Here is a 13,972-nt window from a genome sequence, read left to right as displayed (position 1 = left end):
AAAATTGGCAATTTTTAGTACAATCATTAAGTCGTTGATAACAATCTTGTTGATGAAACCATCTCGTTCGTCTCTAAATTCAATTTTTTTATCCACACTCTTTCTTTCACAAGTAAATTGTTTTGACACGTCCCTTAGAGAAAATTTTCAGTATATTGTACGATATGAAAATATCATATTCAACAAGCACATGATTACGTATATTTCAATACACTATTCGTCACTCACTTGGCAAGCTGCTTCATGCTTCTAGCCACCTGGTGATCGTACCTAGAATTAGTTAATACATTTAAATTCGTATATCATTAAACTTAAGTGCAATTATTTTGTTGAAGTCTAAAAGAGGGTCTTCTTCATAAAGTAAAATGGAATACCACATGCTACGAAAAATATATTTCGGTTTACGTATCTATTAGATATCTGATTCAAACATAAAATACTGAATATAAAATAATTCACTGTGTGTAGTTTTTGTTATTGCGTTACAGGCCTCTGTTATAATAAGAAAGACGAAGTTTAAGTTTATCTTCAATCATATACTATTTGAACAGGGTTTATTCATTTTTGTACGTTAATTTGATATTGGGACCTGCTATTGGTTGGACAATGGCACTATAAGATATATCTTCCGTTAAGTAACTGAGCTACTAACACTTCACTTGCATATTTATTTGAGTTTAAAGCACTTGACAGTCTTAACCAGCAATTAAGTATGCTTTCAAACTCATTTTGTGTGAAAACACAATACACTAAAATGAGTGTTCTACAAAAACCACAGTCTCTAATATGTTCAGTGACAAGTTTAAAATTAATATTTAGCTTATTTCACACAATAATGAAAAAACTTGGTGTTTATATATAATATTTAAGACGCTATTTTATGACGATCATGAAAGAAATACTTATAAGTAGCTAATCATTGACAATGTGTTGAATGATTAACAAAACAAGATACACTGCCATTTTTATGACTATTAAATTAAAAATGATTTACGAAATGTATGAAAATAAAAAATAAACTTCAAGACAATTTTATAAATTCTAAATATCGAAAAACCGTCTTTCAGATAGCTTATAGCATTTTTATACAATATTGATATGAATTCTGGTGTACATGAATTGAATAATAACCAATGGTTTATGTAATTTTACACCGTATGTAGTTCCAATATATGTAGCTCTTTGTGCAAGATAGGAAACGTGGAACGTAAATTTTCCCAGTTTCTGCCTATTCTTTACCAGATGAACTAAGTATTTCCATTGACTTTGAAAAAGTACTCAGAATATATCAGTAAAAAGAATTGATTTGTCGTATTTTGTTTTCAAACTGAGTAGCTGATTCAATTATGTCAATTTAATAACATCATATATGTTTTATACCACAAAACTATTTGTAAGAAACTGTTTAGAAACAAATGTTCACTTTATTAGAAATAGGAATCATTCATTATCTTTTTAGATTCGGGTGTATTTTAAATTATTACATTATTCTGTAATATGTATATTACGTATAGATTACGGTAACTGTACTTATGTATTCGTTCATAAAAGGGTTGACAGGTGATATTTTTTTTAAATTTCAGGTACTGTTTAAAATTAATCATTTTGTTATATTCTGAACCACAAGGGTTTTCAGCGAAGTTGTCTTTACACATACGAATTAAACACAATTAGTAAAAGTAACTTGTTTTGTTTTTCTTTTCACAATTATTGTTATCTCCTCGCCAAGAAAAATCTGGCAGTGTTAACATTTAATAACTAGTTGAATATTGAGATTATATATTCCGTTTTCCTCCAGTGGAACAGAGGTATGTCTGCAGGCGTACAACGCTAAAAATCGGGTTTTGATACCCGTGGTATGCTCTTTGTGTAGCTTGTACAAACAACAACAATATATTCCGTGTACATATATCCAATTCAAATAAATAAATGTATGACTTGTTGAAAGTTTTTTTTTATAAAAGTACGAGGTCTGTTAAAAAAATACGCGGACTGACGTCATAAAACAAAATGTACTTTATTTAGAAGTTACAGGTCTGGGACCCCTTCAAAGTACTCTCCTCCCCAACGCACACACTTATCCCAACGGTGTTTCCGCTTGTTGAAACAGTCCTGGTACGCTTCTTTTGTAATATCCTCCAGCTCCTTCGTCGCATTTGCCTTAATCTCGGGAATCGTCTCAAATCTTCTTCCTTTCAAGGGTCTTTTGAGGTTGGGGAACAAGAAAATATCTCAAGGATCAAGGTCAGGTGAGTAGGGGGGTGGGGGGTGGGAAAGAACAGTGATCGAGTGTTTGGCCAAAAACTCACGAGTTCTGAGGCACAAATTTCGCAGCAATGCGGTGCATCTTCAATTTTTCGGTCAAAATCTCGTAACAAGATCCAACTGATATCTCACACTCTTCAGCAAGCTCCCTGACAGTCAGACGTCGATTTTCCCGCACCAGGATGTTGATTTTGTCGACGTGTGGGTCATCAGTTGACGTGGAAGGACGTCCAGGACGCTCATCATCTTCAATGGACTGTCGACTATCCTTAAAACGTTCATGCCACTTGAAACATGCCGTACGCTTCATAGCAACATCACCGTAAGCCGTGTTAAGCATAGCAAAAGTTTCAGTTGCAGATTTTTCAAGTTTAACACAAAATTTCACAGCAAGTCGTTGCTCCTTCAGGTCATTCATTCTGAAATCCGCCAAACGAAAAAATCGCACTTCACTTAAAACGGCGTAGCTAATACACAAATAAAGATATCTGCAATCGGGAAATGGCGTCGTAATCAGCTGATCTGTGCGAACCTGGCGACACCAAGCGGATTCCCCTGGAACCAACTGGAGCCGCGCAATTCAAACAGTCCGCGTATTTTTTGAACAGCCCTCGTAAATAAAACTGTGACAAATTTAGATCCAATAGTAATAAGTAATCAAAGCCAGATTCTTAGAAAAATCTCATTCTTATCTTTAATGTACTCACACTGCTCGTCTCTAAAAACAAATAAACCTGGCGTATTTAACGTGCCTTAATGGTTCCTCAAAAATTCATGGTTTGCGTCCCGTTGCTTTAAAAACTCGCTTTATATGTGGGTGCGCAAAAAAAATACGACGGTAAAATTTCGTTGTTAGGTGAGACAACAGCAGTGGGTGCCTTTCCGCTAATCTAAAAATTCAAATTGTGAAACGTTGTACTGTGGACAGCCTTTATGTAGCTTTGCACCATCATTCCAAAACAGTAAGAACTAAAATAAAATGAAATACGGAATCTTGTTGTTGTTATTCTGAATTAAGCATAAAGTTGCACAAGGGGCTATCTGTGCTCTGCCCACCACGGGTATCGAAACGTTGTTCGTCCGCAGTCATACCGCTGAGCCACTATGGGGCTACATACAGAATGTATTTCTACTGCATTGCTAAAATATAATGCTACACAGATTGTGGTTTCATGTTATTTTGGTATCATGATTTTACTGTTTCATCTGTCACCCTCTGGGACAACAGTAAGTCTATGTCTTTACAACGCTAAAATTAGGGGTTCGATTCTTCCCAGTAGACAAAAAAGATAGCCCTATGCAGATTTGCTATAAGAAAAGACATACTTCTTAATTTTTGCGTTTTGCCGTAGTTTATAATATGCTCCATCTTGTGTGTTTGAGGACGTTTCTGTTAAATAATAAGCGAATTGTTTTTTATATATATATATATATACACACACACATACACTAGAGAATAAATTGTACATAACTGCTCATATTATGAGTCTTTAGTTCGTATGTTTATTCTACTTGGCACTTAAGTATAAAAAATTTATAAGATAACTTTGAATTACAAATTATGCCTTTGAAATAGTTTTATGTATTATGATACAGTTGGGTGTTTTTTGGTGATAAGCATGCGTACTAGAAGATTCTTACCCGTGTTGTTGTGTATTTGAAAAGACATACTGTACTCTTTTCAGTGCTTTTCGAACACTAGTATACAGTGATACAACTTGTGACTTTATAGGTTATTTTGTCTTTCATTGTGTTTAATTGTATTTTGTCCTTGAAAGCATTTGAATTACATATTAAGATCTGATATTTTCACTTTATTGTTTTATAGTTGGTAAAAAATTTTGCCCACTTGGCTAGACAATATTAAGTTCGTAATTTATATGTTTGTTACAAGTATTACTGTATATTCATATATGTATATGTACAAAGAAAAAGAAAAGACGAGTCAGAATGTGTTAATTTCTTAAGTATCGTATTGAAACTTCTTTACCACGAGTATGCAAACTAGTTAGCTTAACATTATGATATATTGTTTTTATTATTTATTGTTAATGGTTGTAACTGAGCACAGAATATAATATTTGTTCTACCTGAAGTCTCTGCGATAAACGTTCTTGATGGGTGAGAAATCACGCAGCAACAAACAATGGAACTATACGATATTGAATTGAAATAATAGAACAATTATACATGAATAATATTTTTCTTAGCAAAATCCTGTGAAGTTGTAAATATCAATTCGGTCTTATAACTTCAACGTTATTTCACTAGTTTGTCTATGAACTCTAATTTGTCTCTTGGCATCTATTAATGAGCTAACGTAAAATGTCTCAGGATGGGTGACTGTTGGAGACAGCTTCCTAGGACTTAGAGATCAATGGTTCATGTTGAAACTGCGGGCAATAGACAGAGGAGTACCCCCCAAGTCATCAGAGGTGATAATTACATTCATCATAACCGGAGACAACAAACACTCGCCCGTGTTTTCAGCTCTAAGCTACCAAGTGATCGTTTCTGAGAATGAGCCACTCAACTCAGAAATAATTACAGTAACTACTGAAGACTCAGAAGAAGGTAATGCGAAAATACAAGCACTATTAAACATTTTATTTAAGAAATTAAGACCACACTTCCACTTTCATACCAGACAAAAAGTGAAACTCATGTTTTCTTACAAATTATTAACGCGAAACTCAAAGGTTTACATATGAAAATATGACTTTCACAGTTATAAAAGAATTAAAGTTTAATTTTAATGTAAAACAGTAATTTCAATTTCTAGCAAGACATCAATGCACATAATAATAATTAATTCATAAAATAATTAAAGTGAAATTTTAATTTTCTTTAAAATACAGTAATGCACAATTGTCTCATCCTCTATTTAACATCCTTGTTAAAGTGGTAAATACTTTGTACTAATTAACTAAAGCCATATTGGTTCGTTTCTAGAAAAGAAATATATATCAAATATGTACCTTTAGAATTTCTTATTTTTATTTTTACATATGTATTTGTTCAATTATGCTAAAATCTGTTACTTACTATCCATCATTACTCTATAACACCTACTAAGTACATATTTGTTTACACTTTCGTATTTCTGTTGTGTTGCTGTCATGCAATGGTTTTTTAATCATTTTACAACTATCGATACATAGTAGGTTAATTTTAAGTACATAATAGTAGGGATCGACAAGGATTACAAATACTTCACGAGCCGAAAATCAAATTATTGGATTTTTAAGCGAAATATCGGCCATTCAATGTATTTGTTATGATGTATTATGCGCATATATACTACTATGCTAAAAAGGTCGCTAAAATTTCCAGTATAAAAATTCAAAAGTTTGTACAATAGCATATTTTTCTTCTACTATCTATTTACCTGATCACGTCAGCGGGATTAGAGCCTAGGTAGCTCGGACTATTACTAATTTTTAATTTTTGTTTCATTACTTTTAATAGCAGGGTCCTTACTTCATTTTAAAATTCATATTTCTTTATGCTGCTGTTTATCTTAACTAATGGAAAGTAAGAAATAAATGAACAAGAAAATATATAGAATAATATTTTTGTAAAAAGGTTGCATGAGAAATGTTTGATTAATTAGAAAACCTAATTAAGAATATACCTTATTCTCGCTCACGAAGAATTCATTAAAAAAATATGGCCTATAAACAAGAAGGATTATTTCGCCACATGGCCGTAAGTGAAAATTTGCTCAAGGTCCAAACGTTTGTCGATGCGAGCAGATAAAACACAGTATATCAGAGTGCATTAACAGGTACATTATATTTAATTTCACATTTAGGCCCGGCATGGCCAAGCGTGTTAAGGCGTGCGACTCGTAACCTGAGGGTCGCGGGTTCACATCCCCGTCGCGCTAAACATGCTTGCTCTTTCATCCGTGGAGGCGATATAATGTGACGGTCAATCCAACTATTCGTTGGTAAAAGACTAGCCCAAGAGTTGGCGGTGATGACTAGCTGCCTTCCCTCTAGTCTTACGCTGCTATATTTGAGACGCCTAGCACAGATAGCCCTCGAGTAGCTTTGTGAGAAATTCAAAAACAAACTAAAAATTTCACATTTCAACCGAGATCCGGATCTTGGTGACCTAATATATAGCTACAGTCATGTTTCATTTTGAAAATATCGCAATGCATTTTATAAGAATGGGATCGTGAACTAAACTTGTCTTGAATAACTAATCGTATTAAAATGAGAAACGAAGAAATAAACTTACAAATCTCTGCTAAAAACGTAGATTTAGAAAGATGCAATAAAAGTAATTAAGTTATGGAAAAATATCTAAATTACGTATTAATTGTTTTCATAATTTATGTCTGTATCCATTAGCTTTAAAGTGTTAGTTGAAGTTAAGTTTGTTTTTTCTCTCCCACGATATATCAGTGTCTTTGTGCATCATCGCTTATTTCTTGTCACATAAAAAACATGACACTATTATCTTCGTGTGTTGCAACTTGTTCTCTGGTGGGGACTTACAACATTAGAAATGGTAATTCGATTCCCACGACGATAGAACAATAGACAAACAACGAATGTAACAAAACTAAGAACAATAAGAGTATTACAAAATCAAACCACTGCATGTTAAATAATAGTTTTGTAAGTGTAACTTGCAAAATATATTTTCTAAAATCGAATACAACTAGAACAGTTAAATACTGAGTGTCTTATTTACTTAGACTTACCACTGTTAACTCTCGTATCATTGTTCCTGGAAATTCTCTAAACACATGTTTTGTAAGACTATCTGAGCGTCACCTGTATATATACATGTTAAGACAATTCTTTTGCTTCTCTGCTGCTGTATCGTTACATTTATCAGACGACTGTTTGTTTGTTTTTGAGTATCTTCCCTAATTTAGCAGTGTAAGACTAGAGGGAAGGTAGCTAGCTAGTTATCACCTCCCACCGTCGATTCTTAGACTACTATTTTACTAACGAATAGCTTGTGTTAGAACATGGGAACAAGTATTTGAAACGGCAATCAGATGTGCTGCAGTTAGTTGTACAAATAACAAGCTAAGTCCGAAGTTATTGTTTCATAGGTTCCTAAAATTCCTCATATGTAGCTATTGCACAAATCTGTAGCTTGTAAATATTTGGTGTTTCTCTAATCTAAATACCACAATACAAGCGAATACAAACAGTGCTAGATGGAAGGTCCCAGAAGACGATAATAAAATTTCATCAAAAACTAACTGTAGTACTCGTCGCATGGACGGAACTTATTTATCTTTATGATTAATGAAAGGTTATCTTAGGACATAAAAAATTTCTTCCCTTATATGTAATTGTAAAAAAAAAAAGACAAAAAGGCAAAATGTGAAACTCAAAATTTTTTATGTATCTCCAATTAGACCAAATAAACTTTCATACTAAATTTTATGAAGAAAACGCGGAAACACAAAATTACCCATAAAAACTACAAAATGAAGAACTGAAACTTAGTATCTAGCTCCACATGAACCTAATGAGCCACCATACCTAATTTAGTGACGGCCCATTTACTAGAGCTGAAGTAGTGAGTGACCTGAAGAGACAACAGACAGTATTATTATATTTATATAGATGTGGCTTGTCAAGACATGTGATCTTGAAATCTAGGGCTTATTTGTTTCAGATATGTAGAAATGTCTAATGAATGAAAACAGGTCTTACAAGACAGGAGGGTTCAAAATGAAATACAGTTTAAGGTGGTATATCTAAATTGTAAATTGGTCACTGAAAGAACATAAACAATGAGCCTAGTCACTAAAAACAACTTCGACATAATCCCCAGTCAGCTATACAATTAGACGTCTTCTATACTTTCTACAGTCTAACACCATGCACCTAGCAAGTTACAAAATATTTGTAAGGATCAACGTTTTTATAGGCTTAAACTGCTTTCGGATGTAAAAAAATCTTGTCAGGACTAAATAACTTACGATATATATATTCTCAGCCTGTGGAAATTTAATGTTGATTTGTAGGTTTAAATCTGGTCCTCTGTTTACAGTGTGGACCCACTTGGTGGCATTTAGTACAATTTTCATTGTTGACGGGATGGAAAATGGATGTGTCTTTTCAAGAACGATTGTTTTGTACCTTTTCCACATCTTTATTGGCATATATTGTCTAATTTGCTTATAAATTTATGGAAAATAAACGGGGAACTAGATGATTGTGAATAACGTTTACGTACAATATTGCCGCAATTTGTTCTCATCTTTAAATTGGTCACGTAACTGCATAATCTCTTATACCCCATTCGGTGTTATTACTCATCAAAATCTTTACACCCTTACCAACCTACCCTCAAATCTAATTATATGCCGAAAGTAGCGCATCGTCTAATAGAACAAAGGAATAATTGGTATTTCATATGGAAGAATTTTGTGAAAGAATTAGAGCCCTGAGGTTAGTCTTTTTTTATTTTATTTGTATACTTGTCACTCACTCACTTAGTTGAAAATTAATTAAAATAGTGAAATTTCGATTCACTCCATAAACACGTATATAGCAGCTTAGACAGCTTTATAGGTACGATGATCTTTAGTTTTGATCAGCCAATACTTTGAAATAGTCATTGTTAACATTCAGGCATTTTAAAGGTGGTTTTTAACGGGCGTTTTTATTGCCGCTGTTTTGTTTTATCACGATCCCTACTATTAAGTACTATTGCACTTAATGATATATTCTACTAGCAATATTACACTTCCAAGAATTTCTTTCACAGTACAGATCTTTCAAAAAGTGTCCACGAATGAATAAAATAAAATCGCTAAATTTAAAACTAGATAAGCCAGATCATTAAAGCGCTCGACTCGTAATCCGAGGGTCGCGGATTCGAATACCCGTCAACCTAATATGCTCGCCCTCTCGGTCGTGGGTACGTTATAACGTTACGGTCAATCCCACTATACGTTGGTAAAAGAGTTACCCAAAAGTTGGCGGTTGGTGGTGCTTACTAGCTGCTTTTCCTCTAAGTCTTACACTGTTAAATTAGAAACGGCTAGTATAGATAGCTCTCGTGTAGCTTTGCGCGAAATTCAAAAACAAACAAACAAAAACTAGATAAAATAATTTCATGAAAATGCTAATTTTTTTGCCCAAACAAAAGCGTTATAAAAATTAATAGTAATGTGTCAAATATTATGTATACATTTACTATGAAAGTAACTTATCGTATATTTATAACCACATATTAGAATCTAAAATATTATCATTTAAATGAAATCTGTAATTGCTAAAATATCTTAGACATATCTAACAAAAACCTTTCTAAAAATTAATAGTATTGATTCTTTCCCCTTAGGTTTAAATGGAGAAGTTACATACGCTATTGTGTCTGGTAACTCTGGTGGTTGCCTAAGAATCGATGAAAAAACGGGTTCTGTATCCATTGTTAAGGCTCTAGATTATGAAAAGAAGCAGGAATATCAACTGACCATTATTGCTTCGGACCATGGATTTTATAGTAAACTCGCTAGTGCCACACTAACTGTCATTGTTACCGATGTGAATGACAATCCTCCAATCTTTAATTCATCTATCTTCGAAGCTCACGTTTCCGAAAATATGCCGATTGGTACTGCTATCACTCAGGTTATTGCTACAGATCTCGACTCAGGAAGGAATGCCATTGTCCAGTATTCCATCGTGAGAGGAGAATCAAAAGAAGCTTTTAGTATCAACAGCCAGACGGGAGTGGTTACCTCCAGAAGTAGTTTTGATTATGAAACTAAGAATAGGTACACGTTGCAGGTGATGGCCAGTAATCCGGGCTCTTCTCAGTACTCCTCGACAAGGCTGATTGTACATGTAATTGGCCAGAACGAATATTATCCCCGTTTTTTACAAACTGTGTTCCAATTCACAATCAGCGAGTCTGCAGTAATTGGAACACCAGTAGGCGCCCTTGTTGCTACAGATGAAGATAAAGGTTCGGATGGTGATGTTTTCTTTTTGTTTGTTGGTAGCAGTAACGGGCGAGGTTTTTATATACAGTCAGAAACTGGAATTATCACTGTGTCTCGACGATTAGATAGAGAATTGCAGTCCCGAGTTGTACTAGCAGTGATGGTAAAAAACAAGGGAAGTATAAGAGGAAATGACACTGATGAAGCGCAGGTGGTTATAAATATTGAGGATGGTAACGATCCTCCTGTATTCTCCAGGAATATTTACGAAGCTCAAATAAGTGAATCAGCGTCAGTGGGTTCCTCAGTCATAACAGTTTCTGCTATTGACAAAGACGTACGCCCTAATAACAACCAATTCTCCTACTCTATAATGGACAGTACTGCTGGGAAACTCTTCAGTATCGACGCCCAGTCTGGTACTATTATAACAGTAGCAGTATTGGACAGGGAAGCTAACAAAATGTGTAATCTTACAATTGGTGCAGTGGACAACGGAAGTCCTCCTCAAACTGGCAGTGCTGTTGTGCAAGTAGAAATCACTGATATCAATGACAACGGGCCTATTTTTGACTCTTCAGATGTTGTAGGTTATGTCATGGAGAACGAACCGGCTTTTACTAGTGTTATGGTGTTAAGCGCTACAGACCCTGACCTGCCTCCTAATGGAGCACCATTTACATACTTTTTAATTGGAGGAGATCATAAGGAATATTTTGAAATTGATCGCTTTACTGGCCTAGTGAAAACAACTCAGAGCATTGACAGGGAAAGTATGCCAAATATAAAGCTCATAGTTGAAGTTCGTGACAGCGGTATTCCTCAAATGAAAGCCAAACACATTATCAATGTTGTCGTTATGGACAAAAATGATTGCCCAAGTTCTCCTAGAGCTCTAACAGTGTTTGTGTGGGTATACAACAAAGTCTTTCCTGGTGGTAAAATTGCCGATGCACATCCCTCGGATCCTGATCTTACAGGACAGTATCAGTGTACCCTGGTCAAAGGCGATACGAGCAAGTTTCGTATCCCTAGTAAGTGCGATCTTCATGCAGTGAGGCTTCAAGACCCCCAGGAATACACTATTTCTGTTAGCGGCAATGATGGAAGGCACGAGGATGTCACTTCCACAGTAAGGATCCAGTTTATGAATTTTGACGATCTAACAGTTGAAAATAGTGTTACACTTCGTATACTGAATCATTCCACTGACAACTTTTTGGCTCTCAAATTCATTCGTTTTCAAGAAGCTCTTAAAGAGTTATTTAGGGTAAGTTGTAAGTCGATTTACTTCTAAAGTAAATAAATACTAACTGCTATGGCACAATGCTTCTTCAATATTTAGATGAATCGTTTAAGTTAATGACGATTTTAATATATACATATTTGAAAGAGCAGTCAAAAATATTTATGTAAAAACGGCTCGTTTGGGTTTGTTGCTCAACCCAAACAAGCCGTTTTTACATACATATTTTTCTTTACAAGTGGGTTTTCTCAACATAACTGATTAGAGCAGTCAAAAGTTATTACTCTCTGAAAAGGAAAGTAATGGGTAAATAAGACGTTTTTTATATAAATAACAAAGAAATATATAGAAATAAAATAATTACAAACTAGATGTTAATGTAATAGGCTTCGGGCGTACATAATTTATATATTTCATTTTACATACACTGATATTCACAACTCCTTGCTTGTAGAGATAAACGCTAGTTATATTTCAAGTATTGTGGTATCAGTGTTTTCATTTTGGATATTCGTGGGTATTTTTTTAAAGTCTTTGTTCAAAAACTTTTCCAGCATTTAATTCGATATTCTAAACAAACATTAGCGTCAACACATATCACAGTAACGCTAATTATTTTGTCGTTTCTAATACTTATTTTTCTCTCTCTCGTTAAATTTACTGTGTCGTTAATTCCTGCTCACTGATAGGTTATTCACGAGCACATGGCTGTGAATTATGGCCACAATTTAACCATTGTCGCTTTATTACACCCACAGTTGTATTTTTCGCACGTATTATTCTATATATTTTATAATTGTGTATCGAACAAAATTTATTTTCAGATTTTACAAGTATTACGTGCTGTAAAAATACGTATAAAAGAAGTCTGTGGATCTTGAGACCACTTTTAACTTGTTTATTGAGTTACTTGGTAAAATAAATTCTATCCCTTATATGAAAAAGAAAAGATATACATAAAACTTAGACTTTCTTATAGACAGCCTATTACTTGAATGTCTTCCAATTAAAGAACAGAAAATTAAGGTACCCCGCTAGTACAGTCTACGGATTTACAACGCTAAAACCAGGATTTTGATTCCCCCAGATGCCCGATGTGACTTTTTTATAAAAGAACTCACACAGAGAAGATTGATTTTATGAATAAAAAATAAATAAAGAGTTATTACAGCAAGAAATAATAACATACATACATTATATCATATCCTTGTGTGTGGTGGAATATTTATTCAGTTTATTGAAAGTAGGACTTATTTTAAAATGCTTACTTTTAACAACTCATAGAATATCTTAATTATGCTGATTTTTTTTAAAAAAATATTTTATGCGGAAATAAATTAAAAACGAAATTTCGTAATAATAGACATGAAAGAACATAAGATCGATAGAACCCTCTTTTACTACAATTTTAGGACCAGCATGGCCAGGTGGGTTAAGGCGATCAACTCGTAATCTGAGGGTGGCGGGCTCGAATCCCCGTCGTACCATACATGCTCACCCTTTCAACCGTGGGGCGTTATAATGTTACAGTCAATCTCACTATTTGTTTGTAAAAGAGTAGCTCAAGAGTTGGCGGTATGTGGTGATGACTAGCTGCCTTCCCTCTTGTCTTATACTGCTAAATTAGGGACGGCTAGCACAGATAGTCCTTGAGTAGTTTTGCGCGAAATTCAAAAAAACAAACAAACTAAAATTTTAAATATAATTTTTATATATTAGGTTTGCGTTGACTCTGTGTAAAATTCTGAATTTTGAAATTTGAGAAGCCGGTTCAAATACTTGGGATATCACAAAATATTGCCTCGCACTTTAAGCTATAGGTGCGTTATAAGAGTGACAGTCAATCCCTTAGTGCAGACGGTTGGATATTGCTGACTGGCTGCCTTCCCCTCTGATAAATAGCTCAAAATTACGGACAAGTGCAGATAGCCTTATTAACGTTGACGTGAAATATAAATCATATATATGGAGAAACTTGTTTTTATAATACTTAAATATCACATGAAATTGATGAACAAAATGATACAACATCTGTAACAAAAAAATTTTGAAAACAGAAAAATATTTCCATACCGTTATTACAGTAAATTCATTTGCTGTATGTCTAAAGTTTTTTTAATAAATCAAATAAAAAATACAAAGGATCGTTTGGTTATAAAGGTAATTTCTATTTATTGCTTTATAATGAAATAAGAAAAATTTAGTAAATTTACTTTGTTGCCTTTTCGTACTTTATATACCAAACATGAATAATTAGTGAAAATATGTTTTACTTCTTTTTCAGTTTATATGCACACTTAATTTGTTTATCATACTTTCTTTTAGTTCTTACATAACTGACATTAATTTTACCACAACATGAAAATCGGAACGTTTCTATTGTTATCACGCGCTAACACAATAATTTTAATAAACCATTATTATAAATTGTGTCTCTTTCATATAAATCGCAATAAAGAAATAAGTTTATAACAATAAAGTAACCCACCGAATTTTACTGTTACTCTTGTATCCAAAGTGCAGAACGT

General features: G+C 33.8%; 1 protein-coding gene across 1 annotated transcript in view; it reads left to right on the top strand.

The window, feature by feature from the left end:
- The window catches only part of LOC143253223 (cadherin-related tumor suppressor-like), a 140,345-nt gene that overhangs the window by 112,759 nt on the left and 13,614 nt on the right, over positions 1 to 13,972 (top strand). The window contains exons 9-10 of the mRNA XM_076506706.1: positions 4,600 to 4,839; positions 9,595 to 11,468. Coding sequence (XP_076362821.1) covers positions 4,600 to 4,839; positions 9,595 to 11,468 — 2,114 coding nt within the window. The remainder of the gene's footprint in view (positions 1 to 4,599; positions 4,840 to 9,594; positions 11,469 to 13,972) is intronic.

The sequence above is a fragment of the Tachypleus tridentatus genome, chromosome 6, assembly GCF_004210375.1.
Source record: "Tachypleus tridentatus isolate NWPU-2018 chromosome 6, ASM421037v1, whole genome shotgun sequence".
NCBI classification, from domain to species: Eukaryota; Metazoa; Arthropoda; class Merostomata; order Xiphosura; family Limulidae; genus Tachypleus; species Tachypleus tridentatus.
Note: the sequence above shows the minus strand (reverse complement) of the source record. Positions and strands in the feature narration are given on the sequence as shown.